The 14,861-nt window shown below is 37.8% G+C and overlaps 1 protein-coding gene across 1 annotated transcript; it reads left to right on the top strand.

Annotated features, from left to right (window-relative positions):
• The first annotated feature begins 12,806 nt into the window (after window positions 1-12,806).
• LOC120076184 (uncharacterized mitochondrial protein AtMg00810-like) lies at window positions 12,807-14,355 on the top strand. The gene is made up of 3 exons (XM_039029950.1): window positions 12,807-12,914; window positions 13,466-13,541; window positions 13,646-14,355. The coding sequence occupies exons 1-3, from the start codon at window positions 12,807-12,809 to the stop codon at window positions 14,353-14,355; spliced, it is 894 nt and encodes a 297-aa protein (XP_038885878.1).
• Window positions 14,356-14,861: the final 506 nt, after the last annotated feature.

Genomic DNA, 14,861 nt, shown 5'->3' on the forward strand with positions numbered 1-14,861 from the left:
GCTCAATAGGATTAAATGAGAATAAGTTTTTGGATTAATTTGAATGGTTCATATTAATAGAGGAATTTAATTATATATGATATAATTAAGTTATTTTAATTAAATGTGATATAATTATTATAATTTATTTGATACATTATAACTTAATTGAGAGGAAATAAATATTTGAATAAGATTTTTTTTTGAAGAGGTATTGTAATTAAAGTGGAGTGGGGGAATCGAACCTCAAACCACGAGGTTGATAGTATAAACATAAGATTCAATAGTATTAATATGACTTGGATTCATAATTATTAAATTCAATAAAAATGTGATTTATATTAATGTCATATAAGAGAAAAAAGAAACTATAGGTTATATGTAACATCTCGATTTTTTTAGGAAAATTTAAGTTAATTATCTCAAATTACTGAGTTTTAGTTTCCTAATCTTTGGAATTTGGAAACAAATTGTTACAGTTGAAGAAGTTTTATTAGTTAATGTGGATTCTTTGAGTATGAGTTTTAAATTAATTAGAAGAGATAATTGAATTATTTGTATAAGAAATTTTGAGTTTTTCTGAAATTTGAAAGGGAAAAGAGAAAATTGTAGTTTTAAGATTTTACCCTCTTTAATTTTGGAACTTGGATCCAAAATTTAAGTAAAGAATTTGGAAAAGATAATTGCTTTATTTGGAAGTAATTAGATTAAGTACTTAAAAAACTTCGTAAATTTGGAAAGTTAGAATTTAATTTTGGGACTTAAAATTTTTGGAAAGAAGTGATTTAAAGTTAGTGAATTTATATTTAGATTTATTGAATTAATTGGAGAAGAGGTGAAATATTTGAGTTTGATATGACATATTTATTAAGGAAAGGATAATATATATATATATATATATATATCTGTCTCTTATACACATCTAGATGTGTATAAGAGACAGATTTATGTATTTGTGTAGTGGAGAATTAAAAAGAAAAGAAATATGGAATTTTCAAATCCCCACTTTCTCACTTTCTCTCTGGTTTAGACGAACTTCGGCTGCCATACTGCCGACGTCCACATCCTTTCCTCCGTCAAATTGCAACTACGCCGCTCTGACCTGCATGTCGCTGGATTTGCTTACCGTTGGTCCTCCTTTCTTCTAGTCGTTGTCCTTTGTCGAACGCCGTCGTGAGGTTCGTAGTTTTAGGATAAGATCTAAATTATTTTCATGGTTTTGTTGAGGATCTTGAATACCCAATAAATAATGTGTTTAATTATCATTTCAATCATGATTTTGGAGGTTGAATTTGAAAGTTTGAAGGAGTTCAAAAGGTCGTTAGCGTGCTGTCAAGCAGAGTTAAGGTGGTTTCGAAAAGAATTTTGGTAAGATTTGGGGCTTTGTGACTTGTTCAGTTCGAATGTAATTTATACGAATTAAGTTATTAAGTTTTGTTGCTGATTTTGGCGTGATTAAACGCTTAGGTGTGAACCTAAAGGTTAAATTTTATTTTGGTTTATGTACTAGGATTTAATTCAAAGATTTTAGAGATTAGAAGGGGTTAGTTGCTCAAATATTTGGCTCGATTAAGGATTTAAGAAGTTCACAAAGATTCAATTGCTTTTTGGTTCAACCTAATATCAAAGTAAGTAATCTTACTACTAGAACTGCCTACGGGCCAAACACTAGATATATGCCAACATGATAGATGAATATTATGACAAAACGATCATGATAGATGAATAGTATAGTATTACTGATATATGCTCTTGTATGTTTAGATTTATTTGTGCACGTAGAGACTTGCATGCTAGTAAGAGGCGATACCTGATTCACTGAGGGTGTATTTGATATGAGGATATAGAGGTATATATGCATGTTGTATAACAATGATGTTGAGGTATATATGCATGTTATAAAATCATATTGTAATAATTGTAATGTTGAGATTGTGATAGTGTCTTTACTGATTAGTTAGATGCCTATTAGGTATTGTGTTTCCTTCGGGATCCACCAGATTATGTTTCCTTTGGAATTCACCAGATATTGTGTTTCCTTCGGGATTCACCAGATTGTGTTTCTTTCGAGATTCACCAGATTGTGTCTCCTTCAAGATTCACCAGATTGTGTTTCCTTCGGGATTCACTAGATATTATGTTTTCTTCGGGATTTACCAGAGATTGTGTTTTCTTCGGGATTCATCAGATTGTGTTTCCTTCAGGATTCACTAGATATCGTGTTTCCTTCGGGATTCACTAGATATTGTGTTTCCTTCGGGATTCACCAAAGGTTGTGGACATACTTAACTATAGTAGGATAGAAACCAGTTTTTCAAGTATGTATGTGTCCCATGAGGACTAGAGTAATTTTTATGTTCCACCAGAGGTAGGCATCTAGAGGACATAGATGCCTAGCCCGATCCCAGTAGTGGGATTACTTACTGAGTATTTTATACTCACCCTTTCTCATGTTTATGTTTTAGGTAAGGGTAAGGATGCACTGGTGAATGACAAGAGGAATCCTTGAATGAGCCACTGGGGACCAGTTTTACGCTTCCGTTCATGATATTTAGATTTCTTTCCATGTTTTTCAACTTTCAATTTGATGTTTAAAACTTACTATTAAGATTTGTTTTCAGACCTATTTATTATCATTTATGATTTATGGGTACCCTATTGTCTGTTTTTAATATCTAAATTTAATGAAGGTCTTTTGAGTTCAACTTATTTATTTAGCATTTATTTCACTATAAAAGGATGTCGTTTTAAGTTCCATGCATGCATGTGTTTAGTATCGGCCTAACTCTAGTCCTAGGGGGTCGGGTTGTTACATTATATTGTATGTGATACAATATTAAATCTATAGGTTATATGTTATATTTGATATAACATATAATTTAATATATATATAATATGATAAGTTAGTTATCATATTTATATTTATTAAATATATTTTTTATTTTATTTTAAACAAAAATGAGGGAGTGAGTTACAACTCCCTCCTCTCTTTTCTTTTCACCCATGTAAGTGGGTGGTTGATATATTTAGCTTTTGAAACACCGGAGATTTGATCGTTCTTCTCTCTTCTTCAATTTTGACACTGTGAAAAAGCTAGAATTTTTCTGTGAGTATGTGATTTGTTGGTAAACAATCACACTTCTTCCTACTCTCAACTAAGAATTTCCTTTCTTCCAAGATAGTAAGAGCCCACCACTCTTGGGTTCTCTACCTGAGAATATCGAGGAAACTATTGTGGTTGTGTTCTCGTTCTTGATCAAGGTTTTTTTTGAAGAAAGTCTTCAAGACGTTCATCTACTATTCGAGGGATTCCTCAAGAAAAGTCTCCAAAGGTAAGGTTTCTAAAACCTAATTATATAGCATGATGTAATTTATGTAAATGCATATCTTGTCCATGATTTACTATAAAATTTACATTAAATGAAAAATGGGATTTGGGACAATCTTGCTTCCACTCATGGTTCCCTTCAATTTCGAATCCTTCATGCTGTGCATATTTATAGCACAATTAGTCCCCTTGTTCGAGTTGACCATTTTATTTTGTGTAAAGCTTGTGCATGATAGAAAACAATTTAGTGTGTAAATTCATCATCGCAGTGTTTTAACAGAGTTAAGTCTCTTAAAGACATATTTTGTGTTCCTTACATCGAGGGTAAGAAGATCCTTTTGAGAAGGGATTTTCACGCTTAGGTGGGCCTAAGCAAAGAAGACCTTATTCTTAGAAGGAAAGTTACAATACGAGTGAGAAGGAGTCTCACAACTTAAGGGGACTTCAAGTCTTATAGAGAGGAAGTCTCGATCTTAGGGGGAGTCTAAGATTTGCTTCACTGATAATACAACTTAGGGGGAGTCTAGTTTATTAGTTGAGTGATAAAGTTGTACGAGAGTCAACGTAATCGTACATCTATTATAGATAAATATTGTATTATAATTGCTTACTGTTGATACTAGTGAAGTTATCTTTCTTGGGCACGTGATTTACACCGAACTGAGTTACTAACCTTTGGTGTTATTTTATTTGTTTTGCATATTTGATAATTGTCTTGTGAAATGCTATAACATTGCTCGTAATATAGTTAACTTGCAATAGGTACCTCCTTGTCTTTTTTGCACTAAGGAAGGTTCGTATTGTTCATAGAGAGATGGAATGCACTAAGGAAGTTTCGTATTGTTCCTAGAGATAGACACAATCTTATGCTTGATGCAACCATGCACTATAGAGATGTAGTCATGCGGCTGACCACCGAGAGGTGTGATGCGTTAGTGCAACGAGTTGGGATTACTCGGGCGATTTAAGATAGTAAACATCACTATGCATTATTGGTTGTTGTGTTTCTATCTATTCTCATTGTAAACCGCCTATTGCTCAATCTATTTAGCTATGAGTAGGAGTAGTGTATAAGTCATTCAAACTTTCTTCACTTTATTTTTATTCATCGCCTCAAACACATTACTTCACAAATATTATTGAGTGACAAGTCCTCGTGTTCGACCTCGGATTACCCGAGAAACTTGCGTTTATGTTATACTTGAAGCAAGCGTAAGAAAACTTATGATAGGAATGCGTGTTCATTGCATGCTAAGATTAACGCATCATCATTCCGACGCATGACCTCAGACGCATGGGAGAAAATGCATTAGACATGTCTAACGCATGATTTCATATTCAAACCCATCCATACCTTAATAATCAAAATAAAACAAAAACACGTTCCTAAATAATACCAACAAGTTTGTATAAGATTAGACCATGAAATAAGTCACTCTTACTTTATAATGTTGTTTACTGTTTAAGACTGACTATTTCAAAGCGATGACCTAGGTAACTTAACCTTAAACCTGAGCTAACTATGAACTTCTATTTATTTGGAATTATTCTTAGATTTTCACAGGTGAGGGTTGGCTCAACAACGCTGACTCAATAAACCTCCCATTTTAGGGGTAAGACTGGGTAGATAGTTGGGAACCTAGGTGCAAGATGGAATTCACTCCTTCTCGCTTTTAGGGATAGTAGAGAGGTTGTTCCCTTAAGTGCTGACTCCAGGTTTTGAACAAGGGGCCCCACCCTCTCATTGGCCCGAGAGGGACTCAGTTTGATGATTGGATTGCAAACCAATTGTTCATTAGAGGATCAGTGGGACTTAAGGAATGATGACATGCAGAAATGCATGACATCTTAGGTCTTTTACTTAGAATTATGAAGGTTGTTAGGCAGAATATGCGTTGATCATGATAGGAATTCACAAGAATATGAGCTTGTGTCGATCAGCATGTCAAAGCTCAGCTAATCCATTATTTTGCGTTAATTATGCGTTCAAGGTTCTAATTTTGTAGCCAATGCAGGAAATGAACGCAAACGTGGAAACCGGACCATCGCATAGATGACCCATGTGGAGAAACACTCCATCGCAAGGCAAACGCATCGATCAACGCCTGGATATTGCGGTAATCAACTATATGCGTCCATCGCATAGGAGTTGCGTTTGTCAAGCGATTGGGATCATCATATAGAGTTGCGGTGTTAAGCGAATGCGACTATTGAATGATTGTAGCTATGCAATAATGCATTCTAATGAGATCAACACAAGGTAGGTGGAATGAACGCATCAACGCATCTATCTCGAGAAAATCCAAAGCCGATATTGACATTTCACCTACCACGCCATTAGTGATAGAGGTTCAGAAAAGGACTAACGCACCAAACGTCAGACTCAGAGCAGTCTAATTAATGCTTTCGGCGATCCAAGCTCTAAAAATAGAGGCCGAAGAGCTGAAATTCGATCATCCGGGGAGTATTCTTGAATCCGGAGATTATCCCTCACCTAGGGATTTTCCCCGCGATCCAGACAGACGCGTGAGAAGATGGCTGAGAGTTTTTGACCTCCTTCATCTATTCCAAGTGATGACCGGAGCCTTCAACTGGAGTTAGATCTCGAGAGAGTCAGCTCTTCTGCCCATCCATGGCACCACCAGCAGCCTTGACGCGTATCCGCTGGAAGCAAAGTTTTGCTTCTAGCCGGTCATTTCTTTTTCCTTTATTTTCCTATATTATATTGTATGACTTTTTGAAATAAGAAATTAATACAATTTTTTTTCAATGCATTTCTCTATTCTTTCGACTCGATCTCCATCTTCTTGCTTAGCATCTTTAATTTCATTGCAACACTTAGTCGGAGTGCTTGGGTATTTCATACTTAGTCATGTGGATTAGGAATATGAAGCATGTAACATCCCACCGAGAGGTATGCATTGTGCGAGTATGTGAGTAATCTTATTTGCTTAGTGTGAAACTGCTGCAACGCCTGTCTATGGGCTAACACATTGCATGTCTATAAGTAATGACAGCAACAATCAACTGTCCGAGAGGGTAAGTGGTTGGACGCATTAAGCAAGGTATGCATTGTTCACTAGGGATAGTAACAATCTTGCGTCAACCAAGTTCACGCGTTTGTCTTGTATTATGTTGTGCCCAACACCCCTTTAGAGCTACTCGAGAGAGAGTCTAAAGAAAGAACCTAATGACTTGAGAGAGCTGGGTTAGAATCTAGACTCGAGAGAGCGAGATTAGTTCAGCATAAGCAAGAGATAGGGACTTAGATACAAACTCTGTTTGTCAACACTGCATTGCATGGACCCTAGGAATAGGAATGTTGATATGTGGTCGCCTTGTTTGTGTATCATCGCGTAGGCAAGAATTAGTGGCTTATGTGTAGGCCCTATAGACACCTCTACACATACATCGCATGCGTTCTAGCATTAGAAGCCATAGCATTCGCAACGAGCGGTGGTTTACTATTGTATGAGTGTTGCATGATCGCATTAGTTTGCATTGACTAGGGTTGCCCATGCGATCACTCTTAAGTTTTGCAATGAAAATATCTCCGCATTTTATCTATTTTTCCACACATTTATTTCAAGTCAAGGTTTGTCGCATCTCTACCTTTCATGCATATTCTCATTGCGTTGTCTGATAGATAGAAGTAGGAGTAGGCTTAACTTAACAATATCACCTCCATTCTTTTATTCAACCGTCGCATGCACAATCACCGCAAACATATAGTTACAAGTTCCGGTGTTCGACCTCGGATTACCCGAGAAACTTGCATTCATGTTATACTTGGTGTGAACGTAAGAAAACTTGTGGCAGGATGCATGGTCATCGCATACATTCATTAACGCATTTTTCATTCCAACGCATGACCATCGACGCATGACTATCAACGCATATCTTAGGAACATGCATCGCATAACGCGTCAAAGGAAAGTTTGTTGTTGAGTAATCTTTGGGGGTAAAACAGTCATTTGACCCAGTCGTTATTACAAACAACCTGTGAAGGGTTAACTTAGTAATAATGGTTATATCGAGTGGACATAATATATCTATAGTGAGGGGAGTGAACTCTGATGTTTAGTGGAATGACCCAGTAGTTAACGAATGGGGGTTAATTCGGCGTAAAGACTTTAGCCAATTAATCTCGGATCGTTGGAGCCCATGATCTGCAGGTCCACGAGGTCTCCTTACTAGCTCACAAATAGATTAGCCTTAGAGTAGCGTGATAAGTTGATTTGAAACGTTCAAATTCGTATTAAGAGAATTAGTAATTATTACGTGTTTAATTTTGGAATTAAACGAAATTGGAGAATCAATTATTATTTGAATATGATTTAAATATTAAATTCATGGATAGGGATTCATGATGGTGGAATTGGTAAAAAAACTAATTTAATTTGATATTAAATTAATTAGAATTAATTAAATATTTTAATTAATTTTATTTGATAAATTAATTTTTGAATTAATCTTGTAAATTTAATAAAATTTCATTTTTGGAAAGAAATTAATTTGGAAATCAAAAAATAAAAATAAAATGGAAATTGGAAAAATCCCAAAAGTGGGATTTCTCCACTTTCTAAGCAAGAAACTCAGTCATTTTCCATTTCCAAATTCAGTTAATCTTCCAAGCATGAGCTGTAATACATGCAACAATGGTGTTTGCATGATAATCATGCAATAAATAAAGAAGATTGGACTGAGAAATAAAAGAGATAATTGCTGAATTGAAAAGAAAAGCTGAAGAAATTGTTCTTCAATTTTTCTGTTGAAACCAGTGAGCTCCTCTCCATATTCCCTTAATCCAAACTTTTTTTGAGTCCGAGAACTCAATCCAAGGCAGCGAGAGGATAGTAGGGAGGGTCTTGTGGTTGTTCACAAGTGATTTGGAGAAGATTTGCAGCTGGTATCATGATTCAAACGTTTCTTCAAAGGTATGTCATGAAACCCTCTTGTTAGTTTATGAGCCTACTTGTTGAAAGTAAGGTTTTACCCTAGGGTTATTATTGTAATTGTTTCCTATCCTAGGGCTCTTTACTATTTATTTATTCACCCTGTTCTCTTATATTCAGTATATCAATTAAAAATATTAAGAAAAAGGTCTGTATCGTGGTTTTTCTTCTTGTTCTAGGGTTTCCACGTAAACTGTATGTTGGTCTCTTTCTTTTCTTATTTTTCATCATGGTATCAGAGCATGGCGATGAAACCCTAGCCGTCATTGATGAGAACCAACCACAGACATCTTGTACAGAAAAAACTCCAATCATGGACATGAAAACTGTTATCCAAGAAGCTGTAAAAGAATACCTCCAACCATGGACACAACTTCTTCCAGCCACCATATCCGCTGTCCAGCCACCACAGGGGACACCGTCGACATCGATCTGGGTCCCTTCGAAGGAGAGAATCGTGAGATTGGGCCACAAAGACCCTTGTTCGGGCTGACTAAGCCGTATGAATCACCAACTATTCCCTTCTCTACCTAGTTGCGATCACTTCGGGAGCCGACCCGAGGAGAATTAACCCAGCCGATCGAATCTGTCTCTGTCCAGGTGTAACGCAAAAATTTATTGCAATGCAAGCCCATGACATAAACTTGTTGTGACATTATATACGTTATTAACAAATGTTCTTGTAGTATGTTGTGCGTTGTCATAAGTTTCCGTGTGTTGAAACCAAGTATAATTTCACTGCAAGTTTCTCGATGTGATCCAAGGTCGAACACAGGGAATGTTTTAGGTTATTGCGTTATGCTTGTGATATATGCGACTAGGAGTTTTTCAATTTATAAAAGAATTTGTGTACATGTAATTAAACATGCGATAAAGTAAAGTAAAGCGGTAAAAATTGTGATAATAATATAGATTGCGTTAAAGTAAATTGCGATAAAGTAAATCTACACTAAGATGATACAAGATACAGGTTTCATGATACAAGATACTGAGGTCAAGGTTGGCTGTGAAGATTAATTAGCCCTCGTATCAAATATACCCGTATCGAGTATATCTGTATCCAGTATTCTATGGGGGTATTTATAGGTGAAAAGCTTTGACTCTTGGCTTGTGGACTCCATATCTTGTTATGGAAATTTCGAAGATGGAGGAATAAATATTCCTTCTATTATGATATCAGACCGTCAAATCTACACAACAGTCAGTTGAACATGTGTCACAATCCTTCGTGTTTGCGTTGCTCAGCTGCATCTTTCGATCAGTTGCTCGTATGCGGTGTTGTTTTTATTACCGCGTGCGGTTGAAACTCAGCTCGGGATCAACTGTCGCATTGCACCGTCATTACGTTAATCGTCTCTTTATTGTTGATTGATGGGCAGAATGTGACAGAGATGCGTTGTTCAGTTTCTCGTTGAGCCTTGATCGCAAGCGGTGACTTGGTTTCTTGCAAAACAGAGTAAAAATATCCTCTTCTACCATCTTGATGACGTTAGTGGGTGTAATTGCGATAATTTTAATTATTGTATTTCTAAGCTAATTTTCATATAATCAACGCATATTCCTACACTTTTGGCCGCAATATCTAGATAAGGCAACATAAATAACTTGTATTTCTATAAGTTATCACCAGCAGCGTTTCTCCCAGGCGCGGATCCGAGTTGTCGACCCGACGCCACAACAGTCTTTCGAAGTGCCGCAGCCTCTAATCCATTTCTCTCCATCCGACGCCCCGATTCCAGCGTACCTAGTTGGTTCCGCTCTCAACTAGCCATCGATCGACCTGATTCCAGCATACCAGTTGGTTCTGCTCCCAACCAGCCGTCAGTCGAAGGCGCTTGTCCAGCTGGACTGAATCATGGTGGGTCAGCCCAATACCCGGATGATGTTCGATGTAGACCTATCTTTAAATGCAGATTTCAGATTTGGAAACAGCCCTTGGCCCAAACCCTCAATTAGTCACCACAGAGAATTTGGTAAATTTGTTCTCTATTTTGCCCAATACAATTTACTTAACTGGCTCAATAGGAAATACTACAGGATTTCTAGTAGGAGAAAAACAATGAGGAGAATTATTTTTCTTGGTCCCGGTTAATCATAATGGCCCTAGAAGGAAGGCACAAATTTGGGTATCTGACAGGAGAAATTTCGAAAGTTATCCCAGACGATCCTTAAGAAAGAATCTGGAAAGGGGAGGATTCTCTATTACGATCTGTCCTCATCAATAGTATGGAGTCACAGATTGGCTGACCTTTACTGTATGCAACAACTGCTAGAGATATCTAGGAGGCAACCAGGGATCTGTACTTGAAGCGACAGAACGCATCTCAGTTGTACATGTTACACAAACAGGTCCATGAGTGGAAACAAGGGACTATGGATATTACTTCCTACTTTAATAAATTATCAGTGTATTGGCAAGAGATGGACCTTTGCCAAGAGATTTTCTGGAATTACGCACAAGATGAGGCCTAGTACTTGAAACTTGAAGAGGCAGATCGGGTGTATGTGTTTTTGGCTAGATTGAACAAAAAATTTGACAGTGTTCGGAGTCGCATATTGGGTCAACAACTTACTCTTTCTCTCAAAGAAGTTTGTTCAGAGGTTTAACTGGAAGAGGATCGATCACATGCTATGAACAATCCTGTGGCTGTTTCCACTGATGCATCATCCTTTGTTACAAAGGCGTCCAGTTCCGACAGTGATAAAAAGCCCACACCTTTTTTTGAGCATTGTAACAAGCTATGGCATACGAAGGACAAATGTTGGAAGCTGCACGGCAGGCCCCCAAATAGTAGGAGACAACAGTCACATGAAAAATCAAACTTTGGGCGTGCACTCCTAAGTGACTCAGTTAATGAGAATATACAACATCAGTCCTCAGCCGATAATAAGACCAATTTGAGTGCTGTCGGGGTGAGTGCCATTGCGTAATCAGGTTCATTTCCATCTTTTGGCCTTACTAGCATTAATGGTAAGAAACCCTTGATATAGATTCAAGGGCCACAGATCATCTCACTAGTTCTTTAGAATTGTTTGTTTCATACTGTCCGAGTGTGGGAAATGAACATATTAGAATGCAGTCGGGTCTTTTGCCCTGGTTGCAGGGAAAGGAAATACCTCTCCTTTTGATGGTTTAGTATTATGTGATACGCTTCATGTGCCTAAAATCTCATATAATCTTTTATCGGTCAGTAAAATTACAAGAGATCTGAACTGTAAGGCCATTTTCTCACCAGATTCTGTTGTGTTTCAGGATTAGAAGTCGGGGATGACGATTGGCACTGCCTGGCACGATAGGAGGCTCTACTTCCTTTCTGACGATGCTTCTTCTAGGGAGGATCATAGAACTAGTTTTATGTCTTTAAAGTTTTCTACTTCCGATGACTTTATGTTATGGCATTATCATTTAGGACATCCAAACTTTCAGTATATGAAATATTTATTTCCGCATTTATTTCACAATATTAATATAGTGTCTCTAAATTGTGATGTATGTATTTATGCCAAACAAAGTCGTATTACTTTTCGTTCTCAACCTTATAAGCCTCCAGTCCTTTCTCCCTCATTCATAGTGACGTCTGGGGACCCTGACCTACTACTACCTCCACTAGTAAACGTTGGTTCGTCACCTTTATAGATGAACACACACGCCTCACTTGGGTGTTCTTACTTTCTGATAAGTCTGAGGTGTCTTCCATCTTTAAAAAATTTTATACCATGGTTGAAACCCAGTTCCATGCCAAGATTGGGATTTTGAGGAGTAATAATGGACAAGAGTTCTTTAACACCTCTTTTCATGACTTTCTTGTGTCTAAGGGAATTGTCCACCAGAGATCGTGTGCTTATACTCCCTAACAAAATGGAGTAGCCGAGCGTAAAAATCGTCATCTGGTGAAAGTTGCTCGGTCCTTAATGTTTTCTGCCACTCTTCCGTCCTACATATGGGGAGATGCCATTCTTACAGCGGCTCACCTCATTAATTGCATGCCCTCTCGTGTACTTGACTTTCATAATCCTTAGACCTATTCAAAGAATCTTTTCCGACTACTCGCCTGATTTCTTATGTACCCCTCTGTGTCTTTGGCTGTATCACGTTTGTCCACTCCCATGACCCAAATCGCACAAAATTCACCCCTCGTGCTCAGAAATATGTTTTTGTTGGGTACCCTCTACACCAATGTGGGTATAAATGCTATCATCTGTCCTCTCGTAAGTATTTTGTCTCCATGGACATTACTTTCATTGAAGATCAGCCCTTCTTCCCCGTTAGTCATCTTCAGGCGGAGAGCTTGAGTGAAGAGCCTAACTTGTCCTCCTATGATATCTCCTTAGGGGAATCCGCCCTGATTCCTTCTCCTAGTTCTAAAAAAGCCTATCCTATCCTGTCCTCCCTACCAACCAGACTCCTTGGATAACCTACTATAGGAAGAATCTTAGAAAGGAAGGGAACGCCACCTATTGAATAGCTGGCTACGATCCATGAATCAGACCCTGCATCTGGTCTAGGTACGTGTATTCTTGAAACTAATGATGTTGATATATGTATGGAGACTGACAAGTGCAGGGAAGATAAGGATGAAGGAGGTGGCAATACTGAAAATATGATAGATGAGAAAACAGCTAAGAATGATAGAAGTAAAGCAAAAGGTCCAGTTTGTGACAAGGAAATGGAAGATACTACTGAAACCCTTGATATATAGGTGATAGATCATGCTGAGAAACCTAGAGAGTTAAAAAATCATGATGCCTCTCTCGATCTTCCAATAGTACTAAGGAAAGGTACTTGTTCCTGCGCAAAGTACTCTATGCACAGCTACATGACATATAGAAATTTGTCTCCCGAATTTAAAGCTCTCACTATCAGCTTGGACACTATCATGGTCCCAAGCCGTATTCGTGAAGCAATGGAGAACTCTGAATGGAAAATGTTGTTATGGAAGAAATGAGGGCTCTTGAGAAAAATGGTACATGGGAACAGGTGCCTTTACCTGAAGGGTGCAAGACAGTTGGATGCAAATAGGTGTTCATCTTAAAATACAAATCAGATGGGACGATTGATCGATATAAGGCTAGACTGGTTGCTAAAGGTTTCACCCAGATCTATGGAGTTGATTACTCTGAAACATTCTCTCCCGTGGCCAAACTCAACACTATTCGGATTTTGTTGTCGATTGCTGTAAACAAAGATTGACCATTTCACTAGTTAGATGTTAAAAATGCATTCCTGAATGGAGAACTTGAAAAGGAAGTCTATATGAGCCCTCCTCCTGGATTCGAGAGTCAGTTCAACCACAAGGTTTATAGATTAAGAATGTCATTATATGGACTAAAACAGTCCCTAAGGGTTTGGTTTGATAGGTTCACCACATTTGTTAAAGCACAGGGATACAAACAAGGGACTCCGGGAAGATTGTCGTCCTCATAGTGTATGTTGATGATATTGTTCTATCTGGCGATGATGAGGGTGAAATTACAAGGCTTAAAACGAGAATGGCCAGAGAATTTGAGATTAAAGACCTTGGTAAGCTGAGTTACTTCCTTGTAATGGAAGTGGCTCGATCAAGACAAGGTATTTCAATATCGCAAAGGAAATATACACTGGACTTGCTCAAAGAAATTGGCAAGACTGGATGTAAACCTGCTGACACACCCGTGGAGTATAATGCAAAACTTGGTGTTATAAACAACAAAGTTCCTGTTAGCAAGGAACGGTACCAGAGGTTGGTTGGAAAGTTGATCTACCTGTCCCATACAAGACCAGATATTTCATATGCAGTAAGCATGGTAAGCCAATTTATACAAGCTCCCTATGAGGAGCATATGACTGCGGTTGAGCATATTCTTCGTTACTTGAAGGGGACTCTTGGTAAGGGTCTGATGTTTAGGAAGTCTGGAAAAAGGACTATTGTAGCATATACCAATTCTGATTGGGCAGGCTCTGTCGTTGATAGAAAGGCGACCTCTGGGTATTGCACCTTTGTTTGGGGTAACCTTGTCACCTGGCGAAGTAAGAAACAGGGAGTGGTGGCTAAGTGTAGCGCTGAAGCTGAGTACAGGGTAATGAGCTTAGGGATATGTGAAAAATCTGGTTGAATAAGGTGCTGTCTAATCTTTACCAAGACAGCGAGCTTCCAATGAATTTGTTTTGTGATAATAAAGCAGCAATAAGCATCGCAAATAACCCAGTCCAGCATGACCGAACCAAACATGTAGAGATCGATAGACACTTCATTAAAGAAAGACTGGATAATGGGAGCATTTGCATCCCCTATATTCCCTCAAGTCAACAAGTGGTAGATGTTCTCATTAAGCGGTTACTTAGACCAAATTTTGACTACTGTATTAGCAAGTTGAGTCTTATTGATATTTATGCACCAACTTGAGGGGAGTGTTGAAAGTAGGGTTTTACCATAGGGGTATTATTGTGATTGTTTCCTATCCTAGGGCTCTCTACTGTCTATTTATTCACCCTATTCTCTTTTAAAAATAATAAGAAAAAAGTTTGTATCGTGGTTTTTCTCCCTGTTCTAGGGTTTCCACGTAAACTGTGTGTTGGTCTCTTTCTTTTCCTATTTTTCATCATTGTTTAATTCAAAGCC

This window comes from Benincasa hispida, chromosome 4 (genome assembly GCF_009727055.1).
Source record: "Benincasa hispida cultivar B227 chromosome 4, ASM972705v1, whole genome shotgun sequence".
Classification (NCBI taxonomy): Eukaryota; Viridiplantae; Streptophyta; class Magnoliopsida; order Cucurbitales; family Cucurbitaceae; genus Benincasa; species Benincasa hispida.